Raw genomic sequence first — 20628 nt, forward strand, 5'->3', positions numbered from 1 at the left:
CCTGTTCCTCTCCCTGTCCCTGACCCGGACCCACCGCTATAGACACATTCTCCGTCTGGGGTGGGCTCCCTCTGACCCGGACCCGCCGCTGGACATATTCTCCGTCTGGGGTGGGTTCCTCCTGACCCGGACCCGCCGCTGGACACATTCTCCGTCTGGGGTGGGTTCCTCCTGACCCGGACCCGCCGCTGGACATATTCTCCGTCTGGGGTGGGTTCCTCCTGCCGAAGTCCCTGAGCCACCGCTGGACAGATTTCTTCATCCAGGGTGGCCCCTCCCTGCACCTACTCTTGACCAGAGATCATCTCGACCACTTTCTGTTCCTGCTCCGCGTCTGTCATCTGCTGGACCTCCAGGACCTGCCTCTGCCATCCGTTGCCCACGCACTCACCTGTGTACTGTTCCCTCCTCCTGGCCCCCTCCGCCCTCCCGGGGTTTGTGTTTTTTGGTGTGTGGGACGGCTCCCAGATGTCTTGTGGGGGGGGGGTACTGTCATGGTCTGCTTTCTGTTGCTCTGTATTGGTTTGTTTTCTTGTGTTTATGTCCTCTTGGTGTTTTATTTTGACATGTCTTTTTGGTCTGTTGTGATTTTCTGTTGGACTTCCCTCTTGTTATCTGCCGGCCCCGCCCAAATGTGTCTCACCTGTGCCGCATTTCCTCTTGTATTTCTACCCCTGTGTTTCCATTGTTCTTTGTCAGTTCGTTGCCTTCATGTCCACGTCTGTGAGTTTGTTTTTCGGTTGCTCCTGTTTTATTTGGAGTTTTTGTCAGTGTCTTGTTTGGACACTGAGTTCTCCCTCGTGGGTTTTAGCAGCTGAAGTCTGAGCAAAACAAACGGACAGACTGGACTACAAACACGGATAAACACTAACAAACAAACGTCTCAAAGAAAACATTACATTTAATAAAAGGAATATTGCACCAAAAGTATTCTCAAGTCCTTATGACTATCTGATGCTGATGGTGTTCACGCATTGTGGTTCTTAGACATGTCATTTTCCAACACATAATTAGTTAGTGTGACTTTCCTTAAGTGGAGATTTGTGAAGATTCCAAACCGCACTGCTATGATTGGGACAAATGAAATAGATTTTTAGGATTTGCATTGTTTTTTGTTTTTTCGGTTTTCATACAAAGAATTATATCCTTAATTTCTGTTTGACTTCATGAGATTATTGTTGCTAAATGAAAGTACATTGTTTAAGATGTTTGTATTGAATTACTGCATCACTGCATAAAGGGTTTGTATACTTTCTAAACCTTGTTGAATTTTCCGAGAATCAGTTAAATCATGTTGGAATAGAAGAAAATGATAGCTCTAAAATAATAAACATACTGCAACCAACAAGGCATAATTGTACTACTACTACTACAAGTAAAAACAGATGCTGTAGTTTATTAATGAACACCGTAATGTAATTTACACAGTGGATCATTTAACACAAACCAATAATACTGTCAATATTCTTTCACCCAGTTTAAAACAGGATTACAGTAGCTTTGTTGTTATGCTTATGAGCTGGACTTTTCCCCAAAAGAAATAAATATGAAGTCAATGATAATAATATGAGAATATAGTTATGAGAAAGCCTTAGCTAAACATGTGAAATTCAAAATCATTGCACTAATCTCATAATGATCTAAGGCCTGTCTGAAGTGCCTCAGGAGGAACCAGCATGAGCCTCAAACACTAGTCCCAGAGCCGACACAGAGACGACTGGACTTCAGAGTGAGGTGGATGTGGCTGGTCAGTCCTCCTGTGCAGACACTGATGGTTGTGGTCAGTCCTCTTGTGCAGACACTGATGGTTGTGGTCAGTCCTCCTGTGCAGACACTGATGGTTGTGGTCAGTCCTCCTGTGCAGACACTGATGGTTGTGGTCAGTCCTCCTGTGCAGACACTGATGGTTGTGGTCAGTCCTCCTGTGCAGACACTGATGGTTGTGGTCAGTCCTCCTGTAGAGACACTGATGGTTGTGGTCAGTCCTCCTGTGCAGACACTGATGGTTGTGGTCAGTCCTCCTGTGCAGACACTGATGGTTGTGGTCAGTCCTCCTGTGCAGACACTGATGGTTGTGGTCAGTCCTCCTGTGCAGACACTGATGGTTGTGGTCAGTCCTCCTGTAGAGACACAAAGGACATGCATAAAAACACATCACTCCATCACAGTCATGTTGACAAAACAGGGTTATGTGGACGTTGTGGCTAGCAAAAATGCTAATAAAAATGCTAAAAGCAAAGCAGTTCTTAGAGCCTTTATTAGAACAAGATGACAGCGTGAAGACAGTCGCAGGAGAGCAAAGCAGCCAGCTTTTATACCACAGAGAGTGGTTTACAACAAAGCATTCTTTACCAGGACACTAAAATAGATGTCTTTAAACAGATGTCGTAAATACAACTGTAACAACAAGTGGACAACTGTAATCTAACTTTATTGCATGGTTAGCAGGAAGGCCAGCTTAGGTCAACAGGAGGTCACAAGAGATAGCAGAGAAACAACTGTTATCTCACTTTAAGCTAAGAACATATTATATTATTTAGAAAACTGAAAACAAGAAGACACATATTTCCACAGTTGTAAAAAAAAATCTTCATAATTTGCATTTTTTGGTGTTTAATAAGACCTATCATTTGTGTTGGGAAATAATCTGAGATAAATAAATGTTGCTAAACTAATCCTAATCTGATCAGTATAGAACACAAAGTTTTATTTATTGATAAATATATAAATAAACTAAAGAGTTTTTGTTAAAGGCAACAAATAATCATTTGAATAATCGTGATTTCAATTATGACAAAAATAATCGTGATTATTATTTTTTCAATAATCGAGCAGCCCTAGGAATAAGGTGAATAGAGCTCCACAGTGCCACCCACTCCCTTGTATGTTTCATGTCTGAGTTAGCACATATGATTCGCCGGTACTGTGATGTCAAAGTCTTAGTTGATTTTTTTCTAAAAGTCAATGCTATAAATACATGGGATTTTTAATGTTGGACCCCGACACTGGGGTCACACCCGGGACTGTGGAGCTCTATTCACTATAATGTGATTTAGCTGATTTGAGACTCTTTTTAAACATCTGCTCACACAGATATAGTACTGCTTTTCTGACATTAATCATCAATTAACAATAAAGGCTAATTTAAATATATTATATCTGAAAATAAAACAGTTGTTGGCCCATTTTTCAGCTGGAGCTTCTCATAGAGTTGTGTTTTTGGCTGTGTTTGTCATAGAACTCTCAACAGTTTGGCCCTGAAGAGGCTTATTATTGTGTGTGATGTCACACTTAAACATATAGAGCTCATTTCCATCTGGGAGAAATAACCAATGTTGACTTAGACTTAATCATAATTTATGTTTTCATTAAACACATTTTCTTTATAAACTTACTTTTTTCACGCAGCTTTGCTATTTTTTTTTTTTCAAAATCACATAAATTTGCTACTTTTTTTCTCATAGATTTTCATTCTTGAACATAAATTCTTTTTTTTTCTTTTCCCCCTGTCACAACATGGCCCTAACACTCTGTTGTAGTATTTGCCAACATTCGTGCAGCCACAAGTCACGTCACGTGACCCAGTCGAGCTCAGCTGATCTGGGACAGGTTTTTATATTATTACAATTATTCATGGGTTTGATTAGATTCTGCTTTATTGGTGTTAATCCAACTTTTACACCAAGAAAAATAAATATTCCTTGCAAAAAATAACTAGTCTTAACTCTCCTATATGCTCATGGTGAAGGACAATTATGCCATGCACAGTCTTGGAAAAAAATAATAAAAATGCCTGTTGCTTGTTTTGAATATACTGTATATGTCCTTATTATGTTCCAGGCTTTTGGAAATGTTGTTAGTTGATCTAATCCCTGCCTCCCCCTCCCCCTCCCCCTCCTCCCCCCCCTTTGCACACGCCCCTGTTGGTAAGTTTCGTTTTTCCTGAAAGTGAAAATGAAACATTCTAGTTTCTTCCACTGAGTCAGAACCAAGTCTGACCCAGGACTAGGCAGGAGTGAACCTGATCCCGGTGTTCTCCGGAGTCTTCTGGCTGTAGCTCGGATTCAGAATGAGGTGAGTGACTGTATTAGTTTAGACTATAAAACATCTGAAATAAAAGCAGTTTGTGCAAAGTGAAACCGTGAAAGAGGAAAGTTTTGAGCACGCACATGTTTGATCTAAACTTAAGGGTGATTCAGTGTCACTGCAAAGATTTATTTTCTGTTCAAACTAAACTCACAGACTCTAGATGAAAATGAGTCCACGTCAAAAACAATCACAGAAAACAGGCAAACAGAAAGTTTGTATCCTTTAGAAAAAGTGTGAAAGATATACAACATTGATTTAGATTCTTAGAGTTATGTAGCTTTTTGTAATAGCTGTTTCCAAAAGTCAAACATCTCCACGTCCTTTACTGTTCAGGCTCAGATCATATACAAGCCAGTCCCTCCAGAATTTCATGAGCTTTTTTTATGATTGTTGCGGGGTAAAATGCCTGATCTCACGGGCCCTTTTTCCAAAGTTGCAATTTTTTTTCTGCTTAAAACAATATATTTTTACATCAAAATGTAACTTTTCTCTGTATTATACATCTGTTTGATCCAAAGAGACTCTGGTACTCTGGACTCTGAGTCCTTTTTTTGGTGATGATATGACCAACGTAGCACACCTCTTTGCACGTTTTTGGGTTTAATCTGAGCTTTACTTGTCTGTCACGCTCCAACACTGTCTTGAGGTTGTGCTCATGTTCTTCGACTCCTTTTCCTCCGATCAAAATGTCATCAATGATCACTGCACCTGGATATCCTGTGAAATTCTGCTCCTTTTGAAACACCTCAGAGGCTGTAACCAAATGGCATCCTCAGGAATTTGAACCTGCCGAAAGGATTTGCAAATGTGTTGAGAAGAGACGAAGCTTGATCCAGTTTCATTTACCAAAAGGAGCCACACATCGTCTACCTCCTTTTTTTTTTTTCTTTTAAACGTTTACAACATAAATGACAATACTTTTAACAGACTAAAACCAGGACAACATTAACAACAGTGACAATACCTCGACTGTCAGTATTATCAAGACAAGACAGAATGAAACAAAACAAAACAAGGAACCGTACAAAAAAATGCAATAAACATACACTTCAGCACAAAGCATTCCAGAAACGGAAAGGGGGAAAAAAAGAAGAAAAAAAAGAAAAATTAAATGGGAATAAACGAGAAAGTGTTATTCAAATGAGTAGTTGCATGACCACGGTACTTATGGATTATTATTGTCATTATTACACACGCGCACGCACACACCATTCATTTTTATTTTTATTTTATATTATTATTATTATTATTATTATTGTTATTATTATTATTGTTATTATTAGTATTATTATTAGTAGTATTATTATACCGTCATCGTCAAATGATGTAACTAATCACGCTGAGGACTAGTAGGGGAGTCAGCTTCCAAATAGCTTAGAAAGGGGAGCCATATTTTAGAATAAATTTGCATTTTATTATTTATGGATGCTGTCATTTTTTCCATGTTTGAATGGTCTGTGAGTAAGGTCAGCCATAGGTTGGTTGACAAATTCTGTTTATCTTTCCACTTTGACAAAATAGTTTTTTGGGCTAAGGTGAAAGCTGTAAATTGCTTGATATGGCGGGGTATATCCAATGAGGACAGGTCACCAAGGAGCGCTAAAATTGGACTGATTGGTATAATAAAACCCACCATTTTGGACAACCTATTTATTATCCCTAACCAAAAACTTTGAACTAATGGACATTTCCAGAGTGCATGATAATAATCGTCTCTGTCGTTTGGGCAATTTGGACAGGTATCAGGTATCCTTTTTGTGTGTGGCAACCATGATTGAAACCTATTCATTTGGCTTGTCCACCGGTTCGACTACTCCAAGTTGCTGCATTCTTTGTAGTTCTTTTTCCACTTTTTGTTGCATTGGCACAGGAATGCGCCGTGTAGAGTTGACGACTGGTATTGCATTGGGTGCAAGCTGCATCCAGGCGAATCACCAAGCTCATCTTTAAATAAGTCCTTGTATTCCTCAAATATCTGTCGTTCAAAGCTTACTTTGGCAAATGTCTTTACAGGTGTCCAGGGAAATCACGTTATATTTTGCTCCTGTATCAACTTTTAGTTTGAGAGCCTTATGTCCAACTGTTACTGAACAGTAGCCTTTTTTTTTGTGGCCGTCTTCACCCTCGAGCGTCAAATGTTTAATGGTAAAAGTCTCTGCACTATCTGAAGAATCTGGTGAGATTTGTATCCACTTGTCTGCCTCTTTAATGTGGCTTTGCAGACCTGCACTGATTTTTGAAATGGTTGTACTTCTTGCAATTGTGACATTGTTGCAGTGCAGGGCATTGCACACGTTTGGCTGGATGTGAACCACCACAATTCTTGCAGCGAGATGATGCTTGTGAATACCTTTTCTTGTGTTTTCTTGTATTGGTTGGTTTTGAATGTGTGGCAGTGTTTAGTTTTAAAGTGTCTACACTAGCATAAGTCATGTGCTTCGGAGTAGAGAGGGCTTTGCTGTGTCGGTGAGCTTGTTTATTTGACAAATGCGCACTGCTTTGGCAAGTGTCAATTCAGTCTCTTTGAGAAGGAAGCGTCTGACGCTGTCACTGCTGATACCGCACACTAACCTGATTAGCTCATCTTGTAATGCTCCAAAGTTGGAAAATTTTTGTTTCTTAATATGCTCACATATGCTTCTGTCGTTTCTCCTGGTTTCTGCTGTCTTATGTTGAAGTTGTGTCTTTCCATTATAACGTTGGTTTCAGGAATGCAAATCTCCTTGAACTCTCTCTTGACTCCACGGATGTTATAACGCCATCATTACTGCTGGGGCGTGAATGATGATCACTCTTTTTCTATGGCCTCAGGTCCCACCAGATTGAGGAGAATATAGGCCTTAGTTTAGGCATTTTTGTCACTATGGGCTACGGCTATGAAATATCATATTCTTGCTCGAACTTACGCCAGCTTTCAGAGACATTGTCGTCGAAGACGAGAGGATCTGGACTGGACGCCGGAGTCTGTCCGTCTTTATTGATTTTTTCTGGTGGTGAAAAGCTTGTCTTTTTCCTTTTTGCCAGCGGCTCCAACTGTCTTCATGGACGGTGCAGACTTTGCAATGAATCCCTCTTCTGACACCATGTAGATTCGTTTTTTTTTTTATTTGCACAATAACTGTTAATGTAAGGAGGGGTTTGTGTCTATGGCTTAAACGGTGTGCATCTAATGGTCGAGTGGTTAGGGAGGGAGAATACACTGGTGGCGAGAGTGGTTGGTGTGACCAAAAAACAGTTAAAAGGTTCACAATTTATTAAGAAATGTAAATAAAGTTGGACAAGGTAATAACCTGCAGAACAAAGTTTAAAATAGCTAGTTTAAAAAAAAGGCACGGGCACAAACTAAACTAAAAAGGACAGTCCCGGAGCATCCAGGCCAGGTCCGCCGACGAAGCCTGTACAGGCACTGCTCCGCGACAGCGACAGGCACAGCTCCGCGACGGACACCTCTCTGCACCACAACACAGAAAAAAAGGCCAGCACACAGCGGACAGGCGTGACGCCAACGCCAGAGGCGATCTTGATTTAAAACGCCGTTACAGTGTAGGATACTCACGAGCCAGGCAGAGTTTCCTCTGCCGCTGCGTGTGTGAAATAACACAGCACTTCCCGGTCCGTCAGCCCGATCTTCCAGATCCCCAGCCGTTTCCCGTCCGCCTGCACCTGCCAGAGTATGCAGAGGACAGCGCGAAGCCCACGTACAAACACCCCCCAAACCCAGGACATAAGGCCCACAACGAGCACCACTAGTGAATATAGCCTACACGTTGCTCACAGGCAAGGCTGGGTTCCCCCTGCCGTTGCGTGTGATCGGCGCCGTGGTGCTCAACCCAGCTTGGTCACTGGATGTTTCCGTCCTGCTACTGCTGCTGGTGCTGCTGGTGCTGCTGGTGCTGCTGATGCTGTTGGTGCTGCTGGTGCTGCTGGTGCTGCTGATGCTGCTGGTGCTGCTGGTGCTGCTGATGCTACTGATGCTGCTGGTGTTGCTGGTGCTGCTGGTGCTGCTGGTGCTGCTGATGCTGTTGGTGCTGCTGGTGCTGCTGGTGCTGCTGATGCTGTTGGTGCTTCTGGTGCTGCTGATGCTGCTGGTGTTGCTGGTGCTGCTGATGCTACTGATGCTGCTGGTGCTGCTGGTGCTGCTGGTGCTGATGATGCTGCTGGTGCTGCTGGTGCTGATCATGCTACTGATGCTGCTGGTGCTGCTGGTGCTGCTGATGCTGCTGATGCTGCTGATGCTGCTGGTGCTGCTGATGCTGCTGATGCTGGTGCTGGTGCTGCTGATGCTACTGATGCTGCTGGTGCTGCTGGTGCTGCTGGTGCTGCTGGTGCTGATGATGCTGCTGGTGCTGCTGGTGCTGATCATGCTACTGATGCTGCTGGTGCTGCTGGTGCTGCTGATGCTGCTGATGCTGCTGATGCTGCTGGTGCTGCTGATGCTGCTGATGCTGGTGCTGGTGCTGCTGATGCTACTGATGCTACTGATCCTGCTGGTGCTGCTGATGCTGCTGGTGCTGCTGATGCTGCTGGTGCTGCTGATGCTGCTGGTGCTGCTGATGCTGCTGATGCTGCTGGTGCTGCTGATGCTGCTGGTGCTGCTGGTGCTGCTGGTGCTGCTGATGCTGCTGGTGCTGCTGATGCTGCTGATGCTGCTGATGCTGCTGGTGCTGCTGATGCTGCTGGTGCTGCTGATGCTGCTGATGCTGCTGATGCTGCTGATGCTGCTGGTGCTGCTGATGCTGCTGGTGCTGCTGATGCTGCTGGTGCTGCTGATGCTGCTGATCCTGCTGATCCTGCTGGTGCTGCTGATGCTGCTGATCCTGCTGGTGCTGCTGATGCTGCTGGTGCTGCTGATGCTGCTGATCCTGCTGATCCTGCTGGTGCTGCTGATGCTGCTGATCCTGCTGATGCTGCTGGTGCTGCTGATGCTGCTGGTGCTGCTGATGTTACTGATCCTGCTGGTGCTGCTGATGCTGCTGATGCTGCTGATGCTGCTGATGCTACTGATGCTGCTGGTGCTGCTGATGCTGCTGATGCTGCTGGTGCTGCTGATGCTACTGATGCTGCTGGTGCTGCTGGTGCTGCTGCTGGTGTGTCTCTCCCTCCAATGCTCGCCCCTGTTTTCTTCCTTTGTGTAGCCCCAAACACTTCTTTTGTCTTCCCTTGTCCTGCCGTAGCACAGGTGTGTTGATTGTGGGCGTAGCGGATTGGACAATTGTTCCACACAGGGCTATGTTGCCGTGGTGACAGGCCAGTTGCGCAAAACTTAAAAAACATGCATTTAAAGGTGCAGCAACAAAAACACAGCAAACGTAAAATAAGGCCATGTCCCAGGCACCATATTACACCCCCCCACACCTTATAGTTGCCAGTCCCTGCAACACACAAACTAGTCTCTATAACGTGTCGGCAGTGTCCAAGGTTCACACGTACAGAACGGCGGGGCACATTACCAGGGTCCATCAACTGTGGCTCAGGCGCTACTGGTGGAAGTCCATAAAACATGGGCAGCTCAAGCCCTTGAGCTTGAGGGGATGGTTCTGATTGAGGTGGCTCAGATTCAAGCGGAGGTGCCGTGTATACTTTAAGAGCATTTCTGTGTACAGTCTGTTCACGGCCACCTTTCTCGGGACGCACTCTATACACCCCTCCAGTATCCCCCACAGAGTCCAAAAATTACATAAGGTTTGGGGTCCCACCAAGCACCAAGCTTACCCGTCCCCTCCCTGCGTCTATTTCGAAGCCACACACGTTCCCCAGGTACCAGAGGCAAGGCTTTAGCTCTTTTGTCAAACTGCTGTTTGTGTTGGGAGGCCGAATCAACTGCTTTTTGACGCGCAATGTTGTAAGCAAAGGTGAGTTTGTTATGGTTGTCTTTCACCCATCCGGCTGGATCGAACTGAAGCTGCTGGGAGCCCATACCTAAGCCTACGTCTACAGGCAGTCGAAGGTGCCTACCGAACATCAAAAATGAGGGTGCATAACCTGTGGCACTGTGCACCGTGTTATTGTAGGCGTGGATCAACTCCGGCAAGTAGTTTTGCCAACAGCGTTGCTTCTCCTCTTCTAAAGAACGGAGCATGTTTAGCAATGTTTGGTTGAACCGTTCGACGCAACCATAACCGACGGGATGGTAAGATGTTGTTCTGCTTTTAGCTATGCCGTACAAATCGCAGAGTTGTTGCATTAAGGCAGACTCGAAATTTGGACCACGATCGGAATGAAAGCGCGCAGGACAGCCAAACTGCTGTATTATATTCTTCCAAAGCACTTTTACTGTCGTTTGTGTGGACTGGTCAGTGGTGGGTATAGCCCACGCAAAACGGGTGAACAGGTCGGTAGCAACAAGAATGTTCTGGCAGGTATCAGTGGGTCGGCCTAAAGTTCTAAACTCTAACCCAATAATCTCAAGCGGGTAGGTAGCTGCAATCGGGTGGAGTGGGGCTCTAGGCTCAATGCGGCTTTTCTGCAGGCTACACATGACGCATTTTTCATGCAACGTGCGTACCTCCCCCTCCATGCCAGGCCAATAAAACTGCTGTCGGATCTGGGCCAAGGTCTTGTCTCAAACACCTGGTCGAGATGCTGGAGATGGGAAGCAAAGTTAGCAGAGTATATAATGATGTCATCTAAATACACTAATAGTGACTCTGCTATCTGTCCATTCAAACACTGCTGCATTAGCCGCTGGAATGTCGCCGGCGCATTACAAAGTCCGAACGGCATACGTTCAAATTCGTACAGGCCAAGCGGGGTGGTAAACACAGTTTTTTCTTGGTCGTCTGGATGCATTTCGAGGGTCGAAAACCACTCGGACTGGCTTAAGCTGGTTAATGTCTCTTCAATATGAGGTAACGGAAAGGCGTCTTTATGGGTTAGCATTTAGTTTCCTATAGTCCATGGAAAAGCGCCAACTACCGTCCTTTTTGCGCACAAGGACTATAGGGACAGCCCAGGGCCCTTTTTCAAGCATACTGGATATGAGGGTCTTCATTTCTTTGTACAACATGGGTGGTATTGGCCGGTACCTCTCTCGTGTGGGAGCAGCGTCTCCTGTAGGGATCCTGTGCTGCACCAGGTTAGTCCGGCCAAAATCTTCCTCATGCTGGGCAAACACCCTCTCCCATTTGTGCAGAAGGGCGCATATCTCTCCCCGTTTTTGTTCAGACAAATCCGGCCTATCTCCAAACATGCTCACATCGGTCGGTGGTTCCGAACTTGTGGCAGCAACTGCAGCATCTACCAGGGTCACTTGCACAACACCATCCTGCCCAAGAGACAGGGCTAGATCATTGGAGCCATGCATGTCAGATTCATCAATGCAGTAGAGACGACCCAATTTTTGAAAGCGACCTATGGAAACACTATACAGATGGGGATTACAAACACGCACAGGAACCCTACCTTTCCTCACTTCAACCAGGGCCTTCACAACACCCACGTCACCACCGCAAGCATCTGGCATAGCTTCTAAAAGGGCACAGTAGTCTGACCCTCGCGGACCCCTTTTTGTATGACCCCACACCAACAACTCACTCTGTGGAGGGACTGTGAGATGACGTTTGGAAGCTAGTCTGACATATCCTCAGCAGGGGCAACCTGAACATGGCGACAGGCGGCAAACGCATCCCTCCAGGCCTTCTGTTCTTTAAAGGTTGTGGAAGCGCAGACTATCTAGAACATTTAAACAGGTTATCCCAACCAGCCATGATGACATTCATACCAACAATGAAAGGGTGTGTGCACTTTTCATCCTCAACAATTACCACTCCTCGGCTCGTCCCGGAACTTCAATACCCTCAACCTCTAGGTCTAGTACTGTACAACCAATGTAAGGTATTTCTAACCCATTAGCAGCCCTTAGTCGGAACAAGGTAGGGTCCTTCCAAAGCTTAGCTTGTTTGAAACCAGCAGCATCAGCATCACACAAGCTTAGCTTGTGTGAGGCTATGTGGCCTGCTTTTCCACAGCGATGGAAGATGGCTCTACCTTGCTCATCCCGATCGTTGTTTGGTCAGGGTGTGTACTGCTGGTTCCATGTTGGATTCAGAGAACTGGGTCGGGTGATCCTGGCTGCAGCAGTGATTTGAGCTCTGCAACGATGTCTTGTGTAATACCTTTCCTCTGCGCTTTCACATCGTCCATGATCTCACGTTTTAATTGGTCCTTCCAGTCAGCATCGGGTGGGGGTCTAGGAGAGCCATATTGTTTATTGATGGCTGAGCATGTTACCTCTGGTTGTGTACGGCCATATTCCGAGTCCAGCTGCAAAGCTTCCAGGCGCAAGTCAGCGAATTCCATGTCAGGGTTGCGGCGAGCGTAGACTTTCAAGGCTTGGGCTAGAGGACCATCACAGAGTCCGAGCAGCAGTTGGTCTCACAAAGCACTTCCGGAGGGGGCATTATCAGCGTCTTGACGTTGCAGCCTACAATACAATTCGTGCAGCCTTAAAATGAAGGATTGCACAGGCTCTTCTAATCCTTGTGTACAGCTAAAGAATTTCGACCTCAAGATTGGTACTGGTGTCTGGTCACCATAAAGAGAATCTAAATAAACGAAAGTTTTAGCAGTCTGATCTTTTTCATCAGCATCTAAAACTGTAATTTGCCGTTTTGCCTCTCCAGTTGCTCTCAACACAATGCTTACTTTCCTTGCCTCTGTTAGATCCTGAGTACCCAAAAGCCCTTTGATTTGTTCTTTCCAATCACAGTACTTTAAATCGCCGTCTGGCCCTTTAAATTTTGGACAATTGTTCCCGTGACCATGTTGCCGTGGTGACAGGCCAGGTGCGCAAAACTAAGAAACATGCATTTAAAGGTGCAGCAACAAAAACACATTTTACAAACGTAAAATAAGGCCATGTCCCAGGCACCAGATTACATTAACACAGCATACTTTGCCTGTGAAATATTAATTGTATTGTATTAATTGTTAGGGTTAAAGTTCCTTGTGCTAATTGTCCCTGTTCCTTCCACAGTGCACCTCCCTCAGAGCGCCACCTGGGGGCGCTGCAGTGCCACTTCACCTGGGGCCTGAGCTCCAATCATGTTACACTTCTACAGCTCCGGGAGAAACTCCTCGATATCTGCCCCGATGAGAGTAACCCCTGGAGAGGACACATCTACAACCTGCTGGGCTTCCTCCAGACCCGACTGGGGCACTCCGACAAGGCCTTGAGCCTCTTCAGCTCCGCCTCTGAAGCCCTCAGGGGCCCCGAGCTCCTCGTCAACTACAGTGACCTGGCCTGGCTTCACCACGAGAGAGGAGAGCCTGCCCTGTGCCAGGAGTACCTGCAGAGGGTGGAGGAGCTGAGCAGGCAGTACCCCACAGAGAGGGACCGGCCCACAGAGGGGGACTACCCCACAGAGAGGGACCACCCCATAGAGAGATACCGCCCCTCAGAGACTGAGAGGGACCGGCCCACAGAGAGGGACTACCCCACAGAGAGGGACACCACCACAGAGACAGAGAGGGACCACCCCATAGAGAGATGCCGCCCCTCAGAGACTGAGAGGGACCACCCTTCAGAGAGGTATGACCCTGCAGAGGACCCACTGCTCCCTGAGGTGCTGGCGGAGAAGGCCTGGACTCTGATGACGTTGGGTCCGCAGCAGAAGCTAGAAGCCGCAGAGCTGTTTGATCGTGCGCTGGAGGAGCAGCCGGAGCGTGTGGAGTGGCGCAGCTCTCAGGCCATCGCCCTCATGAGCGCCCACAAACACCGCCCGACCGGGGTGCCCCCAGAGGCGCTACTGAAGGTGCAGAGAGCTCATGAGGAGGATCCAGAGAACATGTACCTGAGCGTGGAGTACCTCAGTCAGCGAGTGAAGAGAGAGGAGTATGTGGAGGAGGAGGAGGTGGCCGCACTGATGTCCCGCATTGTAGAGAGTGCCCACAGCAGCTACAGCGGCCTGAAGCCTGCACTGAGGTACTACCGCCTAACAAAAGCCCTGGACGTGGCCATCTACTGGGCAGAGGAGGCTCTGGAGAAACACCCCGACAGTCGCTATGTGAAGCGCTGCACCGCACTCTGCTACAAGTGGAGAGTCCTGTTTAAGAGAGACGGAGCTTCAAAGCGCCACCTACTGGAGAAAGGCGTGTCTCTGCTGAAGGAGGTGATATCGTTGTACCCCCATACGGCGCTGGTGAAGGAGATCGACCTGGCAGATCTTTATGGTAAATATGATTGTGCCAAAGCGGGTGAGATGTACCAAACACTGCTGCAGAAGCGCTTGGAGCCACCCGAAACACAGATGCTGTACAACCGATACGCCAAACACCTCCAGCACGACCTGAGTGACATCCCCCGATGCTTAGAGTACCACAGGAAGGCCACTCTCATCAATCATGAGTCCTTCTTCAAAGACAACAGCGTAAAGGCCATAGAAAGCTTAACAGGAAGAGGCTGGGACTCCATCCAAGCGGAGCTCCAGCAGTCCTCCCCGAGCGCCCACCTCGAGGAGCTGCAGTGCCACTTCACCTGGGATCTGGAGCGCAGCCGGGAGCTTCTGTTCTCCATCAGGGACCACCTCAAGGACCTCCTCCCCGATGAAAGTAACCCCTGGAAGGGACACATCTACAACCTGCTGGGATTCCTCCAGACCCGACTGGGGCGCTCTGACGAGGCCCTGATCCTCTTCAACTCCGCCTCTGAGGCCCTCAGGGGCCCCGCGCTCCTCGTTCACTACAGCGACCTGGCCTGGCTTCACCACGAGAGAGGAGAGCCTGACCAGAGCCAGGAGTACCTGCAGAGAGTGGAGGAGCTGAGCAGGGAGTACCCCACAGAGAGGGACCACCTGCTCCCTGAGGTCTATGCTGAAAAGGCCTGGACTCACATGGAGGTCTGGAGGAACCATGATCTGGCAGCGCGGCTGTTCCAGAAGGCCCTGGAGGAGGAGGAGGAGCGAGTGGAGTGGCTCAGCGCTCATGTCCTGGCTTCGTTCTACGCTCAGAAGAACAAGAGCAAGAGCAGGGACTTCCTGAAGCAGCTGAGAGACGCCTCAGAGCGAGACCCTGAGAACCTGCTGCTGAGGATGGAGTACCTGTGTGCGAGGAGCGGTCAGGAGGTGGGCCCTGAGGCCGAGGCTCTGGTGGATAAGGTCCTGGGGCGTCCCGACAGAATGCACAGACACATGAAGCCTCTCCTGCAGCTGTACCGCAGAGCCGTGTCGGTCCAGGCCGCGGTGGATCTGGCCACTAAAGCTCTGGACAAACGCCCCGACAGCCGCTTCCTGAAGGCCTGCCTCGCCATGTGCTACATGTGGAGGATCCACCAGAGGGCGGCGGTGAGTCAGGAGCTGATCAAGAGCACAGCGGCTTTGCTCCGCGAGGTCATCTCTCTGTACCCAGACTCCTGCTTCAGGACGGAGATTGACCTCGCTGACGTCTACGCCAAGTCCAACCTCAGCCTCGCCGACGCCGAGCTCCTCTACAGCGAGCTGCTCCGCCGCGACCTGGAGCCAACGTCCAAACAAATACTGTACAACAATTACGCCAAGTTTCAGCACTTCCAAATGAACGACTGGCACAAGTCCACGCAGTACCACCTGAGGGCAGCAGAGATCCCAGTCAGGTCGTACTGTCGCTCCAACAGCATTAAAATTTTACAGAAGAACAAGGACAGGCGCGTGCGTGACCCGAATCTGCGCGCTCAGGTCAACGACTTCCTGCGGAGAACTCACAAGATTTAATGTTCATGCATTTGATTTTGAAACTTTACTCAAGTCCTATACCTGACATATTGTTGCCCAATAAAGGCATGTTGTAATGAGTAATAATTTTGGGGGGAAAAAGCCACATGTGTTGATGTTGTGTATGTGGTCAACCAAATAGTCGATATGTGACCAAAAGGGGTTTACCTATTTCACCAAAATGGGGGAAAAAAATGGGTATAGTGCCTTTAAAGCAGAGCTTTCATGCCCCTAGAGGCCATACGCGCCACTGCAGGTGTCATAGCACGTAGCACGTAGCATTAATTGTCCGTGAGAGTAAATACTACACTGACAGAAAAGCAAAGGGAGAGAGGTTTTTGTACATCCAATTACACAATGAGGATAAAAAATTTTCACTCAAACTTAAACGTAAATACTGTTTAAGTGGCGCTAGCCCACAGTTAGCTTTGCATGCTCAGTTTACATGATTAGCCTGCTAGCTTCGTGATTCTATTAGTGTGCATTGCGCCTCTGACCCGGAGGCAGGAAAGTTGCAATTGTGTTTTTTCTGGCCAATGACACCAGGGGGAGATGCCCCCCATCATTCCATTAACACTTGTTTCACCCCCAGAGGGACTATGGAAAGGATTTATTATGGTTAACAAGTTACCTATAGTTTTTCTTTAAGTGAAAGGACTGACATTTTTTCTGTAGAAAATATTAAAGCTTTCAAAGTAGAAAGGTACAAATCCATTTAAATAAGACTGAAAAAAAAAAAAAAAAAACGTTGCAGTTTTAAAACACAAAAATATGTTCCTACTCCTGAATTCCCCTCTGCACGGCAACACAACGGGATAAACATTCTTCTTTGTTGTGAGTCAGTGGCATCTACTGTTCTGGGGTTTGCATTATTAGGCCTTTAAAATATATGATAAAAATGATTAATTATGAATTTGTTCAAGTGGAGTGAAAGTATTATATTCATCTTTCCAATGTAGTGGAGTAAAAGTAAGTTCCCAACATAAATACTACTTAGTAAAGTACAGACACGTACAGTAAATCTACTTTACCAGCTCTGAAATGAACACTGCTGTTGCTGTTGTCTTTCCTCTTTTACATTGGTAATATAATGGTGTGTATTTAATTAAATCAGATTTCAAAAAGCACAACTATCTTGTTATTTTTTTCACAGAAGAAAAAGTGTGGTAATTTGACCACACGGGTTCGGGGTGCTCCATAAGAAACAATCACAAACTACCAATAATTTTTATTTACAATTCTATAGTTTTTGCATTGTTTCGTGGTGGTTCTGGATCAAAACGAGCAAATCAAAATGAAATATTACATTTAACACATTTCTTGGGTGTTTCAGGGACAAAATGTCATAATTTGCAGAAATTATTTAAACAGCCACAAAACCAAATCCATATTTTCCAGACATTTGAAAGATGCAAACAATGGCCGCTGGTTGACAGCGACGCCAGGAGCCGACATCCCGTGATTGCTGTACCTCCATATACAGTGCCTCTCGAAAGTATTCATACACCTTGAACTTTTGCACATTTTGTCATGTTTACAACCCTAAACATTTTATTTTTTTACTGAATGTTCACACACAAGTAACAGACAACTGTGAAGTGAAAGCAAAATGATATATGATTCTGTTATTTTTCAAAAAATAGAAAAGTGAAAAGTGGGGCGTGCATAAGTATTCATACAGCATGAGTGAATACTTTGACTCTACAAGATTTGCACATGTAGAGACTGACATTTTAGCCCATTCCTCTTTACAAAACAACTCAAGCTCTGTCACATTAGAAGGAGAGCGTTTGTGAACAGCAGTTTTCAGATTATTCCACAGATTTTCAATAGGATTTAGGTCAGGACTTTGACTGGGCCATTCTAACACATTAATATGTTATTATTGAACCATTCCATTGTAGATTTATCTTTGTGTTTAGGGTCATTGTCCTGCTGAAGGTGAATCTCCGCCCCAGCCTCAGTTCTCTTGTGACTCCAGCAGGTTTTCCTCCAAAATGTCCCCGTATTTGCCTCCATCCATCTTCACAACTATTCTTACAATCTCCCCAGTCCCCGCTGAGGAAAAGCAGCCCCACAGCATGATGCTCCCCCCCGTATATTTGACACTGGGGATGGTGCACTCAGGACGATGAGCAGTGTCAGGTTTGCTCCATACATAACGTTTTGCATTTGGGCCAAAAAGTTAAATTTTTCTCTCATCTGACCAAAGCTCCTTCTTCCACATGGAGCTGTGTCCTCCATATGACTTCTAGCAAACTTCAAACGGGATTTCTTAAAGCCTCCTTTCAATCATGGCTTTCTTCTTCCACTCGTCCATGAAGGCCAGATTTGTGTAGAGTAAGACTTATAGTTGTCCCATGTACAGATTCCCCCAGCTCAGCGGCAGGACTTCACAGCTCCTCCAGAGTTATCTTGGGGCACTTGGTTGCATTTCTTACCAGTGTTCTCCTTGTTCAGTTTGTTAGTTTACGTGAACAGCCGTGTCTTGGTAAGTTCACAGTGGTGCTTTACTCTTTCCATTTCCTAATGATGGATTGAACAGTTGCTCCGGGAGATGTTTAAATCTTGGGAAATCTTTGTATAACTTAATGCTGCTTTAAACTTCTCCACAGCTTTATCCCTGACCTCTCTGGTGCTCCTTGGCCTTCATGATGTTGTTTAGTGACCACAGCTCTGAGGGCCTAAAAGAACTGCTGTAATTATACTGAGAGTAGATTACACACAGGTGGCCTCTGTTTAACCGTTAGGCCAAGGTGTGAACATTCTGCCGTCATTAGGAATGTTATAAAGGCAATTTAATGCACTCAGAAAATGCTGTATGAATACTTATGCAAGCCCCACTTTTCACTTTTCTATTTTTTGAAAAATAACAGAATCATGTATCATTTTGCTTTCACTTCACAGTTGTCTGTTACTTGTGTGGGAACGTTCAGTAAAAAATACAAATAAAATATTTATGTTTAGGGTTGTAAACATGACAAAATGTGCAAAAGTCCAAGGTGTATGAATACTTACGAGAGGCACTGTATGGGCGGCAAAACAAGCTATAGTTTTCCATCAGAACGCATTGCACTTTACACACGTTTAAAGCAACTGTAAAGCCTGGTTTCTAATTTTTTAATTTTTTAAACTTTCTACTGCTAGATATTCCTCTTGTGATAACACTGGGTTAGTTACAATTTAAAAAAAAAAAAAACTCTTCAACACACAATTATGTCTGTCTGGACCGAGACGCCGCCCGGCATGGCACAGCCAGGGCCCCACCCTGGAGCCAGGCCTGGGGTTGGGGCTCGAATGCGAGCGCCTGGTGGCTGGGCCTCTGCCCACGGGGCCTGGCCGGGCACAGCCCGAAGGGACGTGGGCCTGCCCTCCTGTGGACTCACCACCCGCAGAGGGATCCATAGGAGTCGGGTGCCAAGAGGACTGGGTGGCAGTCAGAGGCAGGTGCCTCGACGACCTGGTCCACATGCACAGCTTCTGGCGTTCGGGACTTGGAACGTCACTTCGCTGGGGGGTAAGGAGCCTGAGCTTGTGTGGGAGGTTGAGAGATACCGACTAGATATAGTCGGGCTCGCCTCCACGCACAGCTTGGGTTCCGGATCCCAACTCCTGGAGAGAGGCTGGACTCTCCATTTTTCTGGAGTTGCCCGCGGGGAGAGGCGGCGGGCTGGGGTGGGTTTGCTCATAGCCCCCCAGCTCAGCCGTCACGTGTTGGAGTTCACCCCTTCACGCCTTCGGGTTGGGGACAGGTCTCTCACCGTTGTCTCGGCCTACGGGCCTAACATCGGTGCAGAGTACCTGGCCTTCTTGGAGTCCCTGGGAGGGGTACTAGATGGTGCTCCGACTGGGGACTCCATTGTTCTACTGGGGGACTTCAACGGCCACGTGGGTAACGACAGTGTTGCATGTAAATGTAATTAGTACTCAATTTAAAATGCACCAGATTACAGAAAATGTCATGTTTGGTTCAAAATGTCCAGGCTGAGGACCCCCAGACCTCCGCTCTTCTAAAAGACTTCCTACACAGAACATAATTTGAGTGTCAATATCCGCATCCGCACAGTAAAGTAAAGATACGTGTTCTCAATCTTTTACTTACGTGTCCTCAATCTTTTACTTACGTGTCCTCAATCTTTTACTTACGTGTCCTCAATCTTTTACTTACGTGTCCTCAATCTTTTACTTACGTGTCCTCAATCTTTTACTTACGTGTCCTCAATCTTTTACTTACGTGTTCCCAATCTTTTACTTACGTGTTCCCAATCTTTTACTTACGTGTCCTCAATCTTTTACTTACGTGTCCTCAATCTTTTACTTACGTGTTCCCAATCTTTTACTTACGTGTTCCCAATCTTTTACTTACGTGTCCTCAATCTTTTACTTACGTGTCCTCAATCTTTTACTTACGTGTCCTCAATCTTTTACTTACGTGTCCTCAATCTTTTACTTACTGTTCCAAATCTTTTACTTACGTGTTCTCAATCTTTTACTTACGTGTTCTCAATCTTTTACTTACGTGTCCTCAATCTTTTACTTACGTGTCCTCAATCTTTTACTTACGTGTCCTCAATCTTTTACTTACTGTTCCAAATCTTTTACTTACGTGTCCTCAATCTTTTACTTACTGTTCCAAATCTTTTACTTACGTGTTCTCAATCTTTTACTTACGTGTCCTCCATCTTTTACTTACGTGTCCTCAATCTTTTACTTACGTGTCCTCAATCTTTTACTTACGTGTCCTCAATCTTTTACTTACGTGTCCTCAATCTTTTACTTACGTGTCCTCAATCTTTTACTTACTGTTCCAAATCTTTTACTTACGTGTTCTCAATCTTTTACTTACGTGTTCTCA

General features: G+C 46.1%; 1 protein-coding gene across 1 annotated transcript; it reads left to right on the forward strand.

Annotated features, from left to right (window-relative positions):
• Positions 1-3966: 3966 nt before the first annotated feature.
• On the forward strand, positions 3967-15797 carry LOC306973435 (uncharacterized protein). Its single transcript, XM_079570358.1, has 2 exons — positions 3967-4074; positions 13064-15797. Exons 1-2 carry the CDS (start codon positions 4070-4072, stop codon positions 15771-15773), a joined length of 2715 nt encoding a protein of 904 aa, XP_079426484.1. The 5' UTR covers positions 3967-4069; the 3' UTR covers positions 15774-15797.
• Positions 15798-20628: the final 4831 nt, after the last annotated feature.

Source organism: Gobius niger (assembly GCF_951799975.1).
Source record: "Gobius niger genome assembly, chromosome: 14".
Taxonomy (NCBI): domain Eukaryota; kingdom Metazoa; phylum Chordata; class Actinopteri; order Gobiiformes; family Gobiidae; genus Gobius; species Gobius niger.